Genomic DNA, 15,972 nt, shown 5'->3' with positions numbered 1-15,972 from the left:
TCGGAGCCTGGAGCCTGTTTCCGATTCTGTGTCTCCCTCTCTCTCTGCCCCTCCCCCGTTCATGCTCTGTCTCTCTCTGTCCCAAAAATAAATAAAAAAAAAACGTTGAAAAAAAAATTAAAAAAAAAAAAAATAGCAAAGGTATGATCTAAAAGGAAAAAGAAAGTTATAAATCCCAAACCATCCAAAAGAGTAAAACTATATTCCATTTCCTACAAATGGCATGGATGTGGACATATATAAACACGTCATGAGGTAGACAGCACATAAAAGTGTAAGCCAATTGTATCATAAATTCAAAAAAATATAAAGAACAGGAGTTCAGAGACTGGCTCTGTCCCCCCTCTCCCCTGTGAGTGGGGTCCTTGTTCCTTCCTGCTCTAAGGATGCCTTGTGGAAGGATCTCCTTAGACTAACTCCCTAGCCTCTCTCAGCCTCTTCCTCACTCTTCACCCAGGCAGGAGGAGGGACTTCTCTGAGCAGTGAGGTGTGGAGAGGGATGTGAACATGCACACACACTTCAGCCTTCTGGTTCCCCACACTGTGTTCCCATTCAGCTTACTCTGGTAAGTAAGTAAGCTCTATTTACCAGCGCTCGAAGATAAATGGGGCAATGCACACAAGGAGAGGCCAGGGGTTGCTTAACGCTGTGATGCCTAAGTCTTGCCAGGGTGCCACAGGACTACTAGCACACCTGCTTGGGTGAGAAACCAAAAGCCACTTTCTTCAACCTCGCCTCTAACAGTAAGAAAGCTGCATCCTCTCCAAAGTGAGTCCTGTGCCTATTTCTCAGGATTCCAAACTGGGTGGGGGAAAGCAGATTGTCTATTAGACCACTACATCGGTTAGTTTTTGCTACATAACAAATTTTCCCCAAACTTAGCAGCTTGAAGTAATAATACCATTTATCAGTTCATGAGTCTGAGCATCACCTTCGCAGTTCTGGTCTGAGCCAGCGTGCCTGATTCCTCCTGGGCTTGTTCATAGGCTGGTGGTCTGCGGGCAGCTGGCTGATCTAAGGTGCCCTCACTCATATGTCTGGTGGTACATTCCACGTGGTCTCTCACCATCCAGCAAAGTAGCCCAGGTTCGCCCACATGGTGGTAATGAGAGGGTTCCCAAGAGGAGCATGGGAGGACACACTCCAGTACGCAACCAACTTTCAAGCCTCTGGTTGTGCCACGTCCACTATTGTTCCATTGACCAAAACAATACTCATGGCCAAACCCTGAGTCACCGAGAGAGGGGACTGCTCAAGGGTGTAGACACAAGGTGAGAAATTATTGTAACCATTCCTGAAAAAAATCTATCAGATTGGAGCTTATTAAAACAAAACGGTGACAAATTACTTGACATTCTTCCAATTGAGAAGTGGGGCCTACGTGCCTCACCTCTGACTCTGGGCAAGCTTGTGCCTACTTTGACCTAATAAAGTACAGTGGAAGTAACACTGTATGATCTCTCAGACTACTGCAGGATGTTTCCTCTTGGGACACTCTCTCTCAGAACCTAGCCACCTGTGAGAGCCCACACCACACAAGGCCACATGTAGGTGGCTCCAGTCAACAGTCCCAGTTCAGCACATGCTTTGAATCATCCTAGCCCAGGTGCCTGACGTGTGACATACGATCAAGCTTCTAGAAGACTCCAACATCCACTCATGCAAGTCACACCCAACCAGTTGTCTTCCCAGCTGAAGTCCCACATATCAGGGAGACAGGCCAACCCTAGTGTGCCCTACCTGAATTCTCGATCCCCAGAGTCCAACAACCTATGACAGGGCCATTGTTTTACACCCTACTAAATTTGGGGTGGATTAATAAGTGGGAAACAAATTAATTTCAATATTTGCCTTCCTTCATAATTCACAGGATAGTATTTCTTTCAAGCCAAAAAGAGAAGGCAGTGACAGATAAAGTTTGAATACCAATAATTTTGTTGCCTTTCTGGGACTTAGAAAAAGCCTTTAAAAATGAATAGCATAGAATATTCAGATATATAAAATAAGTCAGCCATAGGGATGTACTGCACAGCATATCAATTATAGTTAATTATCCTGTACCGCATATTTGCAAGTTGCTAGGAGAGCAGACCTTAAGAGTTCTCATCACCAGGAAAGAAAAGTATCTGTAACGATGTACGGTGGCCAGATGCTAACTAGACTTATTGTGGTGATCATTTAGCAATACTTATTTGAAATCACTATGTTGTACACTGAAACTCACATAATGCTGTACGTCAATTCTATCTCAATAAAAAATTGTCTTAAATATTCCAGATAAAATTACCCAATAAAGCAGGAGCTTTATTTCTTGATAAATCTGTCTATGTCACAGCGATATCACTTGTTATTTCCTGTGTACTTGTGTTTATTAATTAATTCAAGAAATATATGTTAGGTGTCAGACGCTATTTTGGTTGGTGTCATTCAGCAATGAACCACACAAACTAAGTCTCTGTCCGTATAGGACATATATTTGGCTAGGGGCTAGAGACAACAAGAAAGTAAGCATGTAATAACGAGAAAAAGTAAACATTTACTGAATGTTTACTAGGTGCCAGGCATTGTTAAAAGAGTTCAGATGTTAAAAAATGTACACCTTTTCACAACACTATGAGATCGGTACTCTTACTACCTCATTTCAAAGACGAAAAACTGGGAGACACAGAGAAATAAGTAACTTACTGTCTCGTTGTTTAGACATGAGAAACCACATGATAAGAGTCGTTCAAGTAGCCTCATAGATATGCCCCAAATAATGAAGCAGGGAAAGGTAGGGCCTGCCTATATTTAACCAATTCCATCTTCAGTTCTGGATTTACTGAGCACCTGCTGTGTGTCAGATATTACACGAGCTCTTCATACACTCTTGTGAACAGGAAAGCCATACCTCCTGTCCTTAAACTATAAGGACAAGTATATATGCACACCTGAAACATAAGGCTTTTTTACAGCGTATCTATCAGTGCTATTCTTCTTTTAGGAGATAAAATCCCTCCAGACTTTTCTCACATTTTCTTCACAGCGAAAACTGCCATCAAGTGCCACAGCTATAAGAAAGTACCTAGACTATTAATTAAAGCAACAGGTTGCCAAAAGTTTCTGGTTCATAACACTAGGTCCAAAATCCTCAAACGCAAATGTATAAATCGTATGACACCTACAAGCATTAACAAAGTAGCAGAAATACTACCTCATAAAATAAGATGTGCTAACTGTGCTTCCACATTTTATCTTCCCTACTGAAGCATGGGTGCCATTTTCTATTTCCATAATGCCCCTTGCCTACCAATAGTAACCTTAGAGATACAGTTGTCAGGCGAGTTCAAGACTTAGGTTTTCAAGCATCCCTCTTCTAGAAAGAGAGAGTAAGTTATGGGACTTTCTCTTCCACTCGCAGGGAGCCCAACTAGCTTGGCTGATCACGTGTCTTCTTCCAGGTATTAAGTACAACCAACGATGATCTACACCGTTACTACACGGCTGCTGGAAGGTGAGGCAAAATAGACTTCCCACAAAATGGCAAATCTTTTCCTCTTTTCTGGACTACAAGAAGCTAACTGTTGGCAGTTTAGAGAGAACAAGAATGAGTCTGCCCATTGCTTTACACCCCTGAAGCCCGGAGACAGCAACTCCCACTGACCACCTATGAGTCAGTGCTCTATGTACATAGGGTGAAATTTCCTGCTCTTAACACGCATGTAGTCCTTTCCTTTCTGTAGCAAAGGGTACTCTAAAATACAGGGTGTTCCCACTACCACAAATTTCCATCTAATTTCATTGTGGGAACAAATGGTAACGAACACCATAAAAAATCCATTCATGAGGATATATTAATCTTAACTGGAAACGAAAGGAGTGTTTAATATTTATTCTCCATGGATACTGCAAGAATCAGGGGCAGGAAGACATTTCTGTTTGGAACATACTCTTCAAAATGTAAAACCTAAGTTACTTTCTAATACTTACAATAAAATAATCCTTAAATATTTTCCTAGAGTCCTCAAAAGCAATTTTGATTCAGTCATTCCACAATGTTTAGATTATTACCCTCATTTTAAAAATAGGGTATTGTTAAATTAATAACTAGAGTTCATCTGTCTTGTAAAAAGTGCTAAAGATATATAAATATCTTTCAGAATAAAAATTAAGCATTCCTTGAAACGGTGGTCTTCAAACCGGGTCAAATCCTTTTTCCTTCACAGCTATCATGAGCCACCAGACGTTGTGCGGAAAGCTTACAAGGGTGGTCATCAGTGCTTCTGGTTACATCATATATGGTTTGCATGAATACTTTTTGTTTCCATATTTGACATAAAGCCATTTAACCTAAGCAGCCAGTTTCATTTCACATTAAAGATTCTCTTCAAACGTTTCTCTGACAAGTATATATTTTTAAAAATATGGCTTAATCCCAATGTATGGCACACAAAGTGGAAACTAAAATAGAAAATCAAACTATGTAAAAACTACAGAACAGTGGGAATGGGAAGAACCATAGAATTCCTCCACTTCAATCCCACTGTTTCAAAGAGAGGAAACTCTAGAGGAGGCTGGGTGGCTCAGTCAGTTAAGCGTCCGACTTCGGCTCAGGTCATGATCTCACAGTTCGTGAGTTCGAGCCCCACATCGGGCTCTGTGCTGACAGCTCAGAGCCTGGAGCCTGCTTCGGATTCTGTGTCTCCTCCCTCTCTCTGCCCCTTCACAGCTTGTGCTCTGTCTCTCAAAAATAAACATTTAAAAAACATATCCCTCTGCCACATTAAAAAAAAAAAAAAAAACCACACACACACACACACACACACACACACACACACACACACACACACACACAAAGATAAGGAAACCCTAGCCCTAGGTTTCTCTCTGAAATGTGACTTAAAAACTTAAAAACAAAAAATCAGCTAAACACTTTCCTCAAATCACTTAAAATGTTAATTTTCAAATGGCATTCCTCTGGTTCAAGTTCACCAGCAAAGATCTCAGGGGCCCCCAGAGGGGTTCTGGGGTTCTGGTTACTCATCTTCTCTACCAGATCAGATCTTGTTTCCTCTATTTCCTATTTGGGGTTCGGGCATACAATCTCATCTGAAGGAAGAATGCCACTGCTATAACAAATCTAAAGGGCATTGTTTTGGACACCTGAGTCAATTTATTACCTTTTTTTCTAGTGCAAACTTAGATTTTTTTCCAATAGGTGGTGAGGAGGCCAGCGGTGATGGGAGGTTCAGTGGTGCGGCCTCAAAAACATAGAAGGATTCAAGAGGATAACCAGGCTGTGGTTCCGGGAGGAAGTGCACAAACCCTAAGTTGTCATTTCCTATTTTCCAAATGAAGCAACTATGAAATCAATACGAGCAGAAATATGAGGGCAGTGCCGTACGTACTGCAGGTTCAAAGTCACTGGAGAAGGGGCCATATTTACAACAATCACGCCCACTTTAGAAAACTCTGGACCTGGGGCTGTTCATTTTTTCACCTTTGACAAGGACATTTCACTTCCATAATCACTAATCATGACTAAGGGAGGCTAATAAATCTGTAGTTCTTCCCACCAGGTTTATCACATTTTAATTATCTAATTACACCAAGACAAACAAAATTTCCCACAATAAAATCTGAAGTACAGGTCCACTCATTTTATTGAATAAATGTTACCCCAAAAGTTACTAAAAAGTTATTAAATTAAAAAAAACTCTATTTTATTTTTTTTAATTGTTTATTTATTTATTTTGAGAGCAGAGAAAGAGAGAGAATGCTAGTGGGAGAGGGGCGGGGGGTGGGGGTGGGGGAGAGAATCCCAAGCAGGCTCCAGGCACACAGCACAGAGCCTGACAAGGGGCTTGAACTCACTAACTGTGAGATCATGGCCTGAGCTGAAATCAAGAATCAGATGCTTAACTGACTGAGCCACCCAGGTGCCGCATATTTATATTCTATTTTTAATCATGAAATAATTTTGTTAAAGACATGAACCATCGCAGGATCCTTTTTGTTAATGAATTAACTTAAAGACCTAAAGAATCTAAACTACGGTTGGACTAATTCTTATTTCTTTAGCAAACTTTTAAAGATTTTCAAAGACAAAGACTTTAAGTGATCTTTAAAAAAGACTTAGACATGCTAAAACAATCTGAAATCACAGTCTAACATAACACATAGTCTGAAACACATTGTCTAAGAAAAAGAAATTGTATTCTTATATCTATCTCTTAAAGACTCAAGTATCTAAAATATTCTAATATATGTTTTGCTATTCTGAACTTCTTTGAAAGGATTCAAGTAAAATACTCACAGTTACTTATCACTCCTCCCAGTGGATCGCCTTTAAAATCAAATTCAATGTCCATATATTTGCCCTGCCAAAGAAAGACTTTGTGAGTTTCAAGTTGACCTCAAAATTATTCAGTCAGCACATCTTCTCAGAAAATAGCATACTAAGCCCTTTATACATTTGTTTAAATGTAATTAACAGACAATTTATGTAACCATGAGGCTAACAATATGCCTCCATAAATAATTCATACTAAATACCCCATTAGCTCAAAGCTAACATATCATGTTGCTAATTTAAGAATAGATCTTCTTAGGCAACATGTGACTTTTCCATTTCAGATACGTGTTTCAAATCTCTGAAGTGTGTGTGTGTATTCAATTCAAGAATAAAAACTGGGGAAAGGCAGTACTCCTTGTATATGCACTGGTCGGGAATATAAATTATTTCACTTTTATAAGCAAAATGGTTTTAAGCCATGGCTAAGAAACTCCCAAGCATACTGGATAGTGGATAAAATGGAACACATAAAATACTGTTTTTATATCTACTCGAATGAAATGCATGATTATATGGTGTGGCCAATCCAGAATCAACGACTGATCATTATTACTCTCTTTGGTTTTTGATCTAGATTATACAGCAATATATATATCCCAGGTTCCTATTACATTTTATAGATGGTATTTTAAACACACAGAAACACACATGGAGTTTCATACTATGATTTTTAAAGAACTGGTCTATAACTATCTAGTTAAAGAGTAACAAGTATAACAGAGTAACCCTGACAGCTGTTTTTTGTTTGGAAAAGGGATTGTTGATCTAATAAGTGGTCCTTTTGTTTCATGTTCTACTTTAGTAATAGTCACATAGATGGCTTGTAAATAATTCTCCCAAAGAATTACCACCTTAACTCCTTCTGTTTTCAAAATCATAGTAAGGGGGAAGAAACATGATCACATGGCACTCAGTCAACAATGCAATCTGTGACTTTTTATTAGCTTATATATGCTCCCTCGCCCTTTTCTTTCTTCATTGTCAAGGGTCACCTGTCCTAAGTCTTCTCTTATTCATTAAGCAAATGCCTATTAAGCATTTCCTAGATACTAACATAGACACAAGGAAAAAAGTGAGCACAGTTCCCACCCTCAAGGAACTTACAGCCTGAGGGGAATTGAGGTAGGTAACGAGGAGATTTCTGTGTCTGGAGATAGATCCTACGGTGGGTCAGGGGCACAAAGAAAGGGGGACGAATGGTGAAGTCGACCCTAGCTTAAATGCTAAGTATCAGGGTTAAGTAAGGCAGCAAGGAGGCGAGAGAGCAGGAAGGAGCAGGCATAAGAATCAGTATCCATGGACACCTGGGTGGCTCAGTTGGTTAAGCATCTGACTTCGGCTCAGGTCATGATCTCACAGCTAGTGAGTTTGAGTCCTGCATCGGGCTCTGTGCTGACAGCTCTGAGCCTGGAGTCTGCTTTGGATTCTATGTCTCCCCTTCTCTCTGACCCTATCTCACTCGTGCTCTATCTCTCTCTCTCAAAAATAAATAAACATTAAAAAACAAAAAAACAAAAAAAGAATTGGCATCCATGATGATGGTGAGGGACGCTGGAGCATATCATGGCATCAGAACATTCACCTGACAGCAAAGTCCTGTCAATAAACATTCCTAAACAGGGAAGTCATGATCAGACCTGCCTATTTGCAAGATCACCCTAGATAATGTGGAATGGACTGAAAGGAACAAAACCAGACAGAGCTGATGGGAAGTTACAGTAGTCATGGGAGAAATGTTGGTGGCTTTCAGCAGCAGTAGCGATAAAGGGAAGATTAAATGGAGTTGAGAGTCATAATGACGGATCCCGGTTGGACATACGAGGTTAACACAAGACAGGGGCAATGATTAAAAAGTCCAGGAATGTGGCCCAGGCAACTTAGTGATCAGTTATGCCCTCCATGATGGCAGCAGACACAAAGGAAGGGAGAAAGCATAACTTCATAGGAGAGTCAGAGGCTGACCATATGAGAGGGGGTGATTTTGATGGAGGGTGGTTCCTAGACACAGGAAGTGACCAGATCTAGAGCACAGGTGGAGGGATTAGCGCAAGACAGGAGTTGAGAATCTCCCAGTGTGACAGGAGGGTATCTATGTAGATACAGGGCCAGGTGAGGCACCAAAGCTGAGGACTTGGATGAGGAGGAAGAGGAAGACGATGATGATAACGATTTCCATGAAGTAAGCATAACACCATCAGAGTAAAGGATAGGAGATTTGAAGACAGTAGACTAAACACTGCAGAGCATGGAAAAGGAAGCTGACCAGGAATAAACTAATGGGCAGCACAGAGAATTCAGATGATCTTGGAATGGCATTCTTCCCATGAGCATGTCATGAGTCTACTCAGAGAAAACCAATTACTTCCCACTGCCTAGAAAATAAAGTCCAAGACCTGAACCTGAAACTCCAAGCCCTCCAATTGAGGCCCTGACCCATCCTTCCAGGCCTTTGGCCCCCAGCTCCCTTCACTGACCCTCTCATCCAGCCACTAACTTGGACAAGTACAGATCCTCTCTGGTCTCTCCCCTCAGCTTCCCCATACTGTGCCACCAGCTCTTCCTGCTTTCTGCTCAATTTTGGCACATTTCAATCTTACGGGCCCACTCAGAACTGTCCCCTGCCCCAGACTCCTCCAGCTTCTCTATTCTGAACTTCCATAAAATGCAACCTGTACCTTTCATGGGAAACTTACTATTTTATGTGTTGTGTTATGAACACAACACTTTTAGACATGTTCATTCTTTCGGACTAAGTCTATAAGCTTCTTAAAAATAGGTATTTATTCATCAATGATTTCTGAGTGTCTACTATGGCGCCAGGCACTGTGGGGCCACCACCGTGAATACGAAGGCTGGAGTACTTGCTCCCATGGCCCCTACTCTCTAAGGTCCATGATCAGAGAGAAACAGAGAAAGTGAATACAGTAATTCCAGAGACGGGACGCCTGGGTGGCTCAGTCGGTTAAGCATCTGACTTTGGCTCAGGTCATGATCTCGCAGTTTGTGAGTTTGAGCCCCGCATCGGGCTCTGTGCTGACAGCTCAGAGCCTGGAGCCTGCTTCAGATTCTGTGTCTCCCTCTCTCTCTGCCCCTCCCCTGCTCATGCTCTGTCTCTCTCTGTCTCTCAATAATAAATAAGCGTTAAAAAAAAAAAAAAAGAATTAAAAAAAAAAATAATTCCAGAGACTAATGAATGCCCGAAAAAAACAAAAACAGGATGAAGTCAGAGTCTATAAAAAGCATCATGGAAGTGACACTTGAGGTGAGATCTAAATGATACAAGATGGAAGCTGTGTAATGATCTGGGTACAAGCACATCATGCAGAAGGACCAGCAAGTGCAAAGATCTAAGCAAGAAGGCGCTCAGCACTCCTGACAGTCACAAGGGCCTGTGCCACCGAGGCTGGGCATGCAAGGGCAGGGTGGAGCAAGCCCCGGCTGATGTAGGCAGGCATGGGAAGCTCCAGGAGGACCCTGTACTGCATTCCGGGTCCAAGAGGAAGCCACTGAGGTCTTTCAGCAGGGACGTGATGAGGCTTAAGTTTTTTCTTTTAATTTTTTTTTTTCAACGTTTATTTATTTTTGGGACAGAGAGAGACAGAGCATGAACGGGGGAGGGGCAGAGAGAGAGGGAGACACAGAATCGGAAACAGGCTCCAGGCTCTGAGCCATCAGCCCAGAGCCTGACGTGGGGCTCGAACTCACGGACCGCGAGATCGTGACCTGGCTGAAGTCGGATGCTTAACCGACTGCGCCACCCAGGCGCCCCGAGGCTTAAGTTTATAAAGGTCACTCTGGATGCCAACAGGGAAAGGTCTGAAGGCTCCAAGAGGAGATACAGGGAGACCTATGCTTAACTGTGTTTAAAAAAACAACAGAGGTTTCAAACAAATGGATATGCTGCATGGGTTTTTCTATCCTTATGGAATGAGAGGTTTGGTAATGGAATTTTCCTGACCCTGTGGATTCTCTCCTCTTAGTGCCCAGCTTGGCTCTCCACAGATAGTAGACACTCAACTATTACCCCTCTTCCCTCCTCTGAAATCCTTGGTTGGGAAGAGTGATTCTCTTTTCAAAAATGCTGGGTCACTTTCTCAGTAGAAGTTCAATCTATCCAACTAGAGGCACTTGGGTGGGGCGCACTGAGAAGCACTCCACTATGGCGGCTACGACAAGCATGCATAAGTACACGACCTCGGCTTCTATCACACTGCTCAGGGAAGAGAGCAAGAAGTTCATTCTAGGTTGACCCATTAAACACGGTCAAAGGAAACGCAATTCCCTTGGAGTACAAATATATAATACATAAGCCACAGTTATATAGAGTAGGGACTTGAAATATAGCAGAGTCCTACTATCCAATCATAACATGGAGTTCAGTAGATTACTGGTCAAGTCACAGGCTACAAAGCAGAGAAATTACTAAAAACTGGGCATGAAATGATTTAGCCTATAATCAAGTATTAATCTCATATCCTAATACCCATATTATAATAGGATTTTTCTGAAGTTACTTATTAAGCCAAATCACCTGCCAAGCCTTTCGCTCGATTTCAAACATCACAAAGTAGTAATGACACTTTAAGCAATATAGTTTTCTGCATTTTTATGGTCTGAAACTAAATATGTTTAGAAATCTTTTAAAAATGTATATGTATAATTTGCAAACAGCAAAAATAAAGCCTCCATAAGGGAGCTTGATTTATTGGAATTACTTCTATCTGCCCACACTTTGCTTCTAACTCTATTTATATAAAGAGATTAGCCATGTTACCACAACAGGAGAAGGCCCAGCTCCAATCAGTTTTAGCAACGTTAAGGGGGCTAATCCAACAGAAAAAATTCACGGCACTAGAATTGGGAACCACAGCCTTCTACTTTCCGAACTATCAAAACTACCTCTGCCTGAGGTCACTGTCTTGCCTTAAGCACTGGGTAACCAGAAAAAAGCAAAAAGGAGGCTAAAAGTAGTGGGGGAGAAAGGGCAGGAAGAGTCTCCGACAGAGAGGCACAAAAACCACCCCAAATGGTCCCATGTATATGAGAAGAGAGCTTATAAAGTAGATGACCTTTTATTATAAAATGTATACAGCTGGCTAAACTATAGAAAAAAGGGGCCAATTTAAAAATGTCACCATCACACTCAACATGTATCTCCCAGCTGCCACCAGGCAGTGCCTGGGTCCCCGTAATGACCAAACACAGGACGGCACGTGTACAGCTGGAGAGACCCCAGTGGGCCGCGGTGCATAGTACGTGCTGCAGAGTGCTGGGGCGTGAGCCCAGGAAGGCTTGTATTCCTGGAATTAGCATTTCCCACCTCAGCCAAAGCCAAAACATCCATTAGCGGCAGTTTTGACCAACCAGTCCCCCTCCCCATCCCCTGCCGTTGGTCGTCAAACCTAATGACCTTCCTTCTATAAAGTTCTAGTACACCCTTCCATCCTCTCCAGTCCCACTGAATAAAGGACAAAAGCTGTATACAAGCTTGACACCCAGTTTATCCTTCCTTCTACTTCATTTAATCTGATTCTTAATGGTGATTTCTAAATACCAAAATTCAGATAAGTAAAGAGTTATTCTAAATAGCCTCATTTAGGGGCGCCTGGCTGGCTCAGTCAGTGGACCGTGCGACTCTTGATCTTAGGGTCGTGAGTTCGAGCCCCACATTGGCACAGAGCCTCCTTTAAATAAATAAATAGCCTCATTTAAATTGCCCACAGGGTTGTATGATAGAAGACAAGAAAATATGAAAGAAATAGCTGTCATCCAAAAAGAATTAAAAAGAAAAACCCCAGAAGGCAAAAATAGGCCTTATAGAGCTTTCTGTGTCTCAATAGCAATGGTGTTCTCATTTTTCAAATGTGTATATGAAGAAACACTAAACATCTACTGGTTGTTTAAACATACATGACCTAAATATTAGTGTTAACACTTATGCTTATACAAATACTTACAAATCTAGAGGAGTTGTCATTCCTTACAGTCTTGGCATTTCCAAAAGCTAGTAAGAAAGAAACAGATGCGTGGGTAAAATTGACAGAAAAATAATTTCAAGCAGCAGTTTAAAGCGAATGGAATATTTGACAGCTATAAATCCTAGAAAATACAACTTGTAGCAATGACATTTCCGTCCAAACTTCCCATAGAAACATACTTAACAGAAGTCTTAAGAAGTTGCTAAGACGTCAAAAAAAAAAAAAGATTCAAAAAAAATAAGTTGTTATATCCACCATCTCTTATCATAAGTTCACAGAAAAAAGAGAGTCATTCCTCTGATTCATGGAATTTTTTCAAATATTACTATAACCGTAATCCTGTATAATTCAATACCTTTACCGCTTTGAGAGCAGTCAATTGAGTGGCTGGCAAAAATGGCTTGTATTCTCTTCCACTATTTTCATCGGTGAATAAGGTTATTTCAGAGACATCTACGTAATATTATCAAAGGTTCTGGGGAACTTGATGAGGTTCCCAGATGGAAAAAAGCACAATAAACTTGAATTTTCATTAATTTTAAAACAAATCTATATCAATGTGATTACATATATAACTGCGAAACACAGAAAGAGTAAGAGATTTGGAAACTAACATCATTTCCAATAGGCTAAAAATGCTACATAGTTTCATTAGTCCACATCCATCAGACCTAAGTAAAACTTTCCAGAAAAGAAAAAACACCAAACTGGCCCATAACGCAGAATCCAAGTCTGTTCCAACATTAGCTGCTGTGTGGAGCCCGACCTCCCATAGGGGTCCCTTTTAAGAAAATGAAGGCACATAAATGTAAGAACCACAGGCTGATGCCGCTCAGGCACAGAATGATCCTGTTCGATACCTCTGGCTCATAGTGTCATAAGGAGAAAGGGGTGTTTCACCAAGCTTGCGCACAAGGGAGGGGCAAATTAATCTGAGGATCACATGGGATAAATATAAGGTGTAAGAGCAGAGGGATCCCACTTTGATGCTCTGGAAGCCCAGCAGTGTACCTCAAACCTCAACGTGCAAACAGGCACCTGCGGATCCTGTTAAATGTGCCTGGAGGTAGGCATGAAATTCTGCATTTCTACCATTACTACCCCCACGCCCACCCCCACCCCCAGGCTATTACTAGGATCCATGGGCCCACTGCAGCTAGCAAGGACTGAAGAGCACACAGTGAGATGGCAACCCGAAATAAATCTTTGGATTAAGAGGCCAGGCATCAAATCCCTGGGACACCCCCCCCCCATAAGTGCATTAAATTAAAGGGAGGGAAGAAAGGAGTAACAAGAGCTCAAATGATTACTAAGAGTTAAAAGCTGATCCAAGTTTTGAAAGCAGTCACATGATCTAGGTGCAGACCTGTGTTTAAGGTTGAAGTTCATTTGGGGGCGCCTGGGTGGCTCAGTCAGTTAAGCATCCGACTTCAGCTTGGATCATGATCTCATGATTCACAAGTTCAAGCTCTGCATCAGCTCTATGTTGACAGCCTGGAGCCTGCTTCGGATTCTTTGTCTCCCTCCCTCTCTCTCTCTCTCTCTCTCTCTCTCTCTGTCTCTCTGCCCCTCCCCAACTCATTCTGGCTCTCTCTCTTTCTCTCTCTCTTTCCCTCAAAAATAAACATTTAAAAAAATAATAAAGTCGAAGTTCACTTGGGATACTCACTAACCAAACCTGATGAGTTCTATTTCATGTTAGCTGGCTTTTTCAGGTTTTTGATTTTTTAAAAATAGTTGGTTCCTGCTCACTTCAGACAAAATGTACAAAGTCAACACAGGGAAAGTTCTTTGTATCAGAGATTCTGCTTGGGGCGGGAACCGCCTGGCAGGTCCCAGATGCCAACTTCTCTCTTCAGTAGAAAATAAGCTGAGATGCTCTACTGAGTGGGGAAACCTGCACACAGGAAATACTCAAAAGAGGATGCTAACTGAAGAGAATCGCATCATTATCCATGTCTACCACGAGCTGAGAGGCATTCATAAATGCAACCTTGAAAATGCAGAGCGCTGCTCTAGTTGTCATGAAGACCATGACATCGTTCATGTTTGCACAGGCTAGTCTTCCTGGTGGGTGTGAACACGCAGGCCTGCCAAGTTAACTAACTTGCATAGCCCAAAGTCCAACTTGAGAACTTGAGATGCTGATGTATAAAGGACAGTTTATTGTGGTTTGAAGGTCAAGGGCAAGTGAAGGAATTGCTTCAAAAAACTTTATTCAGGGCGCCATTTGCACACCATAAAACCATCTTTTCATCAAACAAATCTGAGTTGCACACACAGCGCTAAACACTAAGGTCTTTTATTGTGAGCCACAGGATCAAAAACAAGTGTTTCATTATAGAACACTTGAGACACATTCCTCAATTGTTTTTTTAAGTTCATTGTTTGAAATGTTCATTTACAGTAGCAGTTCCAGTTAAAAAGTAAAGCATTCCCATAAAAGATAATACATGCCCACAGCAGACATTTCTTCCATTTCCTGCACTGGGGCCTAGTTCCAAATACCATCAAATAAAGGGTCAGATTCTAATCACAGATGCAAGCTAGAGCATTCCACAGTGCTTCTCCTTTATATCACAGCATTCTTAAAGTAAACAAATACAGAAATACATGTATATCACCCTCACTTAAAAGCAAAAGACAAAGCAAACAAAAAGCCAAATAAAATGAAGGTAACAGCACTTTCTATAATAGCTTCTTTATTCATTAAGGTACTGACGAGGAAGAAAGGTCGGTGACAATGAAATAGATGCTTCAGCCTTTGCTTTTCACAGGCTAAAGTATTTTCAGTAGTCTTATTTCACTTTCTGCAGGGATAAAGATGCCTGGTATCTCCTTGGAATAAAGCAGGAAAGAGGGGCTGGGTCTAGGAAATAAAGACAACAGGCAAGGTTCTGTCCCTCCACACTGGGGAGGGGGTATCCGACTCACCCCAAGGCAGCTCTGCTTTAATCCCTGTTAAGCCTTGACCCTCCGTGACTTTGAACAAAGAGTCGAGCCAACCTACTCTTCTAGACCAAAGATTTTAACCAGGCATGGTTCTGACCCTTCCCTGCCAGGTGACATTTGGTAATGTCTGGAGACATTTTCAATGGCAATGACTGGGGGCAGAGGTGATCCTGGCACCTAGTGGGTAGAGGCCAGGGATGCGGCTAAACGTCTTCCAGTGAATGCACAGGACAGCATTCTGTAGTAGAGACTGATCCAGTCCCAAATGAGGTTGAGAAACCCTATTCTATCCCAACAACTGTATTAAGTGACAACAAAGACATGCGTATAATATAAAGCAACATTAAGGGCTTGCCATCAATAGGGAAAGACTGGTTTATTGTTTCCAAAGCAAAGAACGGTTTATACCTATGTTTTATGCCAACTTCCATGGCATTAGGGGCTCACCTCTGGCTTTTTCTGATGGTTGCATGAGCTACATGTATGTATATTTTTATGTTGAAGCCCTAACCCTCAATGTGATGGTATTTGGAGCTGGGGCCTTCGGGAAGTAATTAGGGTTAGATGAGGTCAAGAGCCAGCCAGGGTCCCTGCCCCCAACCGCCACACACAAGGAAAAGGTTATGTGAGCACAGAACAAGATGGTGGCCACCTGTAAGCCAAGCGGCCTACTTTGCCAGCACCTTGATCTTGGACTTCTGAGCTTC

General features: G+C 41.7%; 1 protein-coding gene across 4 annotated transcripts in view; it reads right to left on the bottom strand.

Moving 5' to 3' along the window:
- MYO1B (myosin IB) overlaps nt 1-15,972 on the bottom strand; it is a 191,821-nt gene that overhangs the window by 69,408 nt on the left and 106,441 nt on the right. For all 4 annotated transcript variants that reach the window (XM_086719171.1, XM_025912753.2, XM_025912750.2 and 1 more), the window contains exons 6-7: nt 12,293-12,339; nt 6,297-6,360 (exon numbers count right to left, since the gene is read on the bottom strand). In XM_086719171.1, the coding sequence (XP_086575297.1) occupies nt 6,297-6,360; nt 12,293-12,339 (111 nt within the window). The remainder of the gene's footprint in view (nt 1-6,296; nt 6,361-12,292; nt 12,340-15,972) is intronic.

This window comes from Puma concolor, chromosome C1 (assembly GCF_028749965.1).
Source record: "Puma concolor isolate L17-30 chromosome C1, mPumCon1.1.hap2, whole genome shotgun sequence".
Classification (NCBI taxonomy): Eukaryota; Metazoa; Chordata; class Mammalia; order Carnivora; family Felidae; genus Puma; species Puma concolor.
The sequence above is the reverse complement of the archived record's forward strand: the minus strand, read 5'-3'. Positions and strand labels throughout refer to the sequence as shown.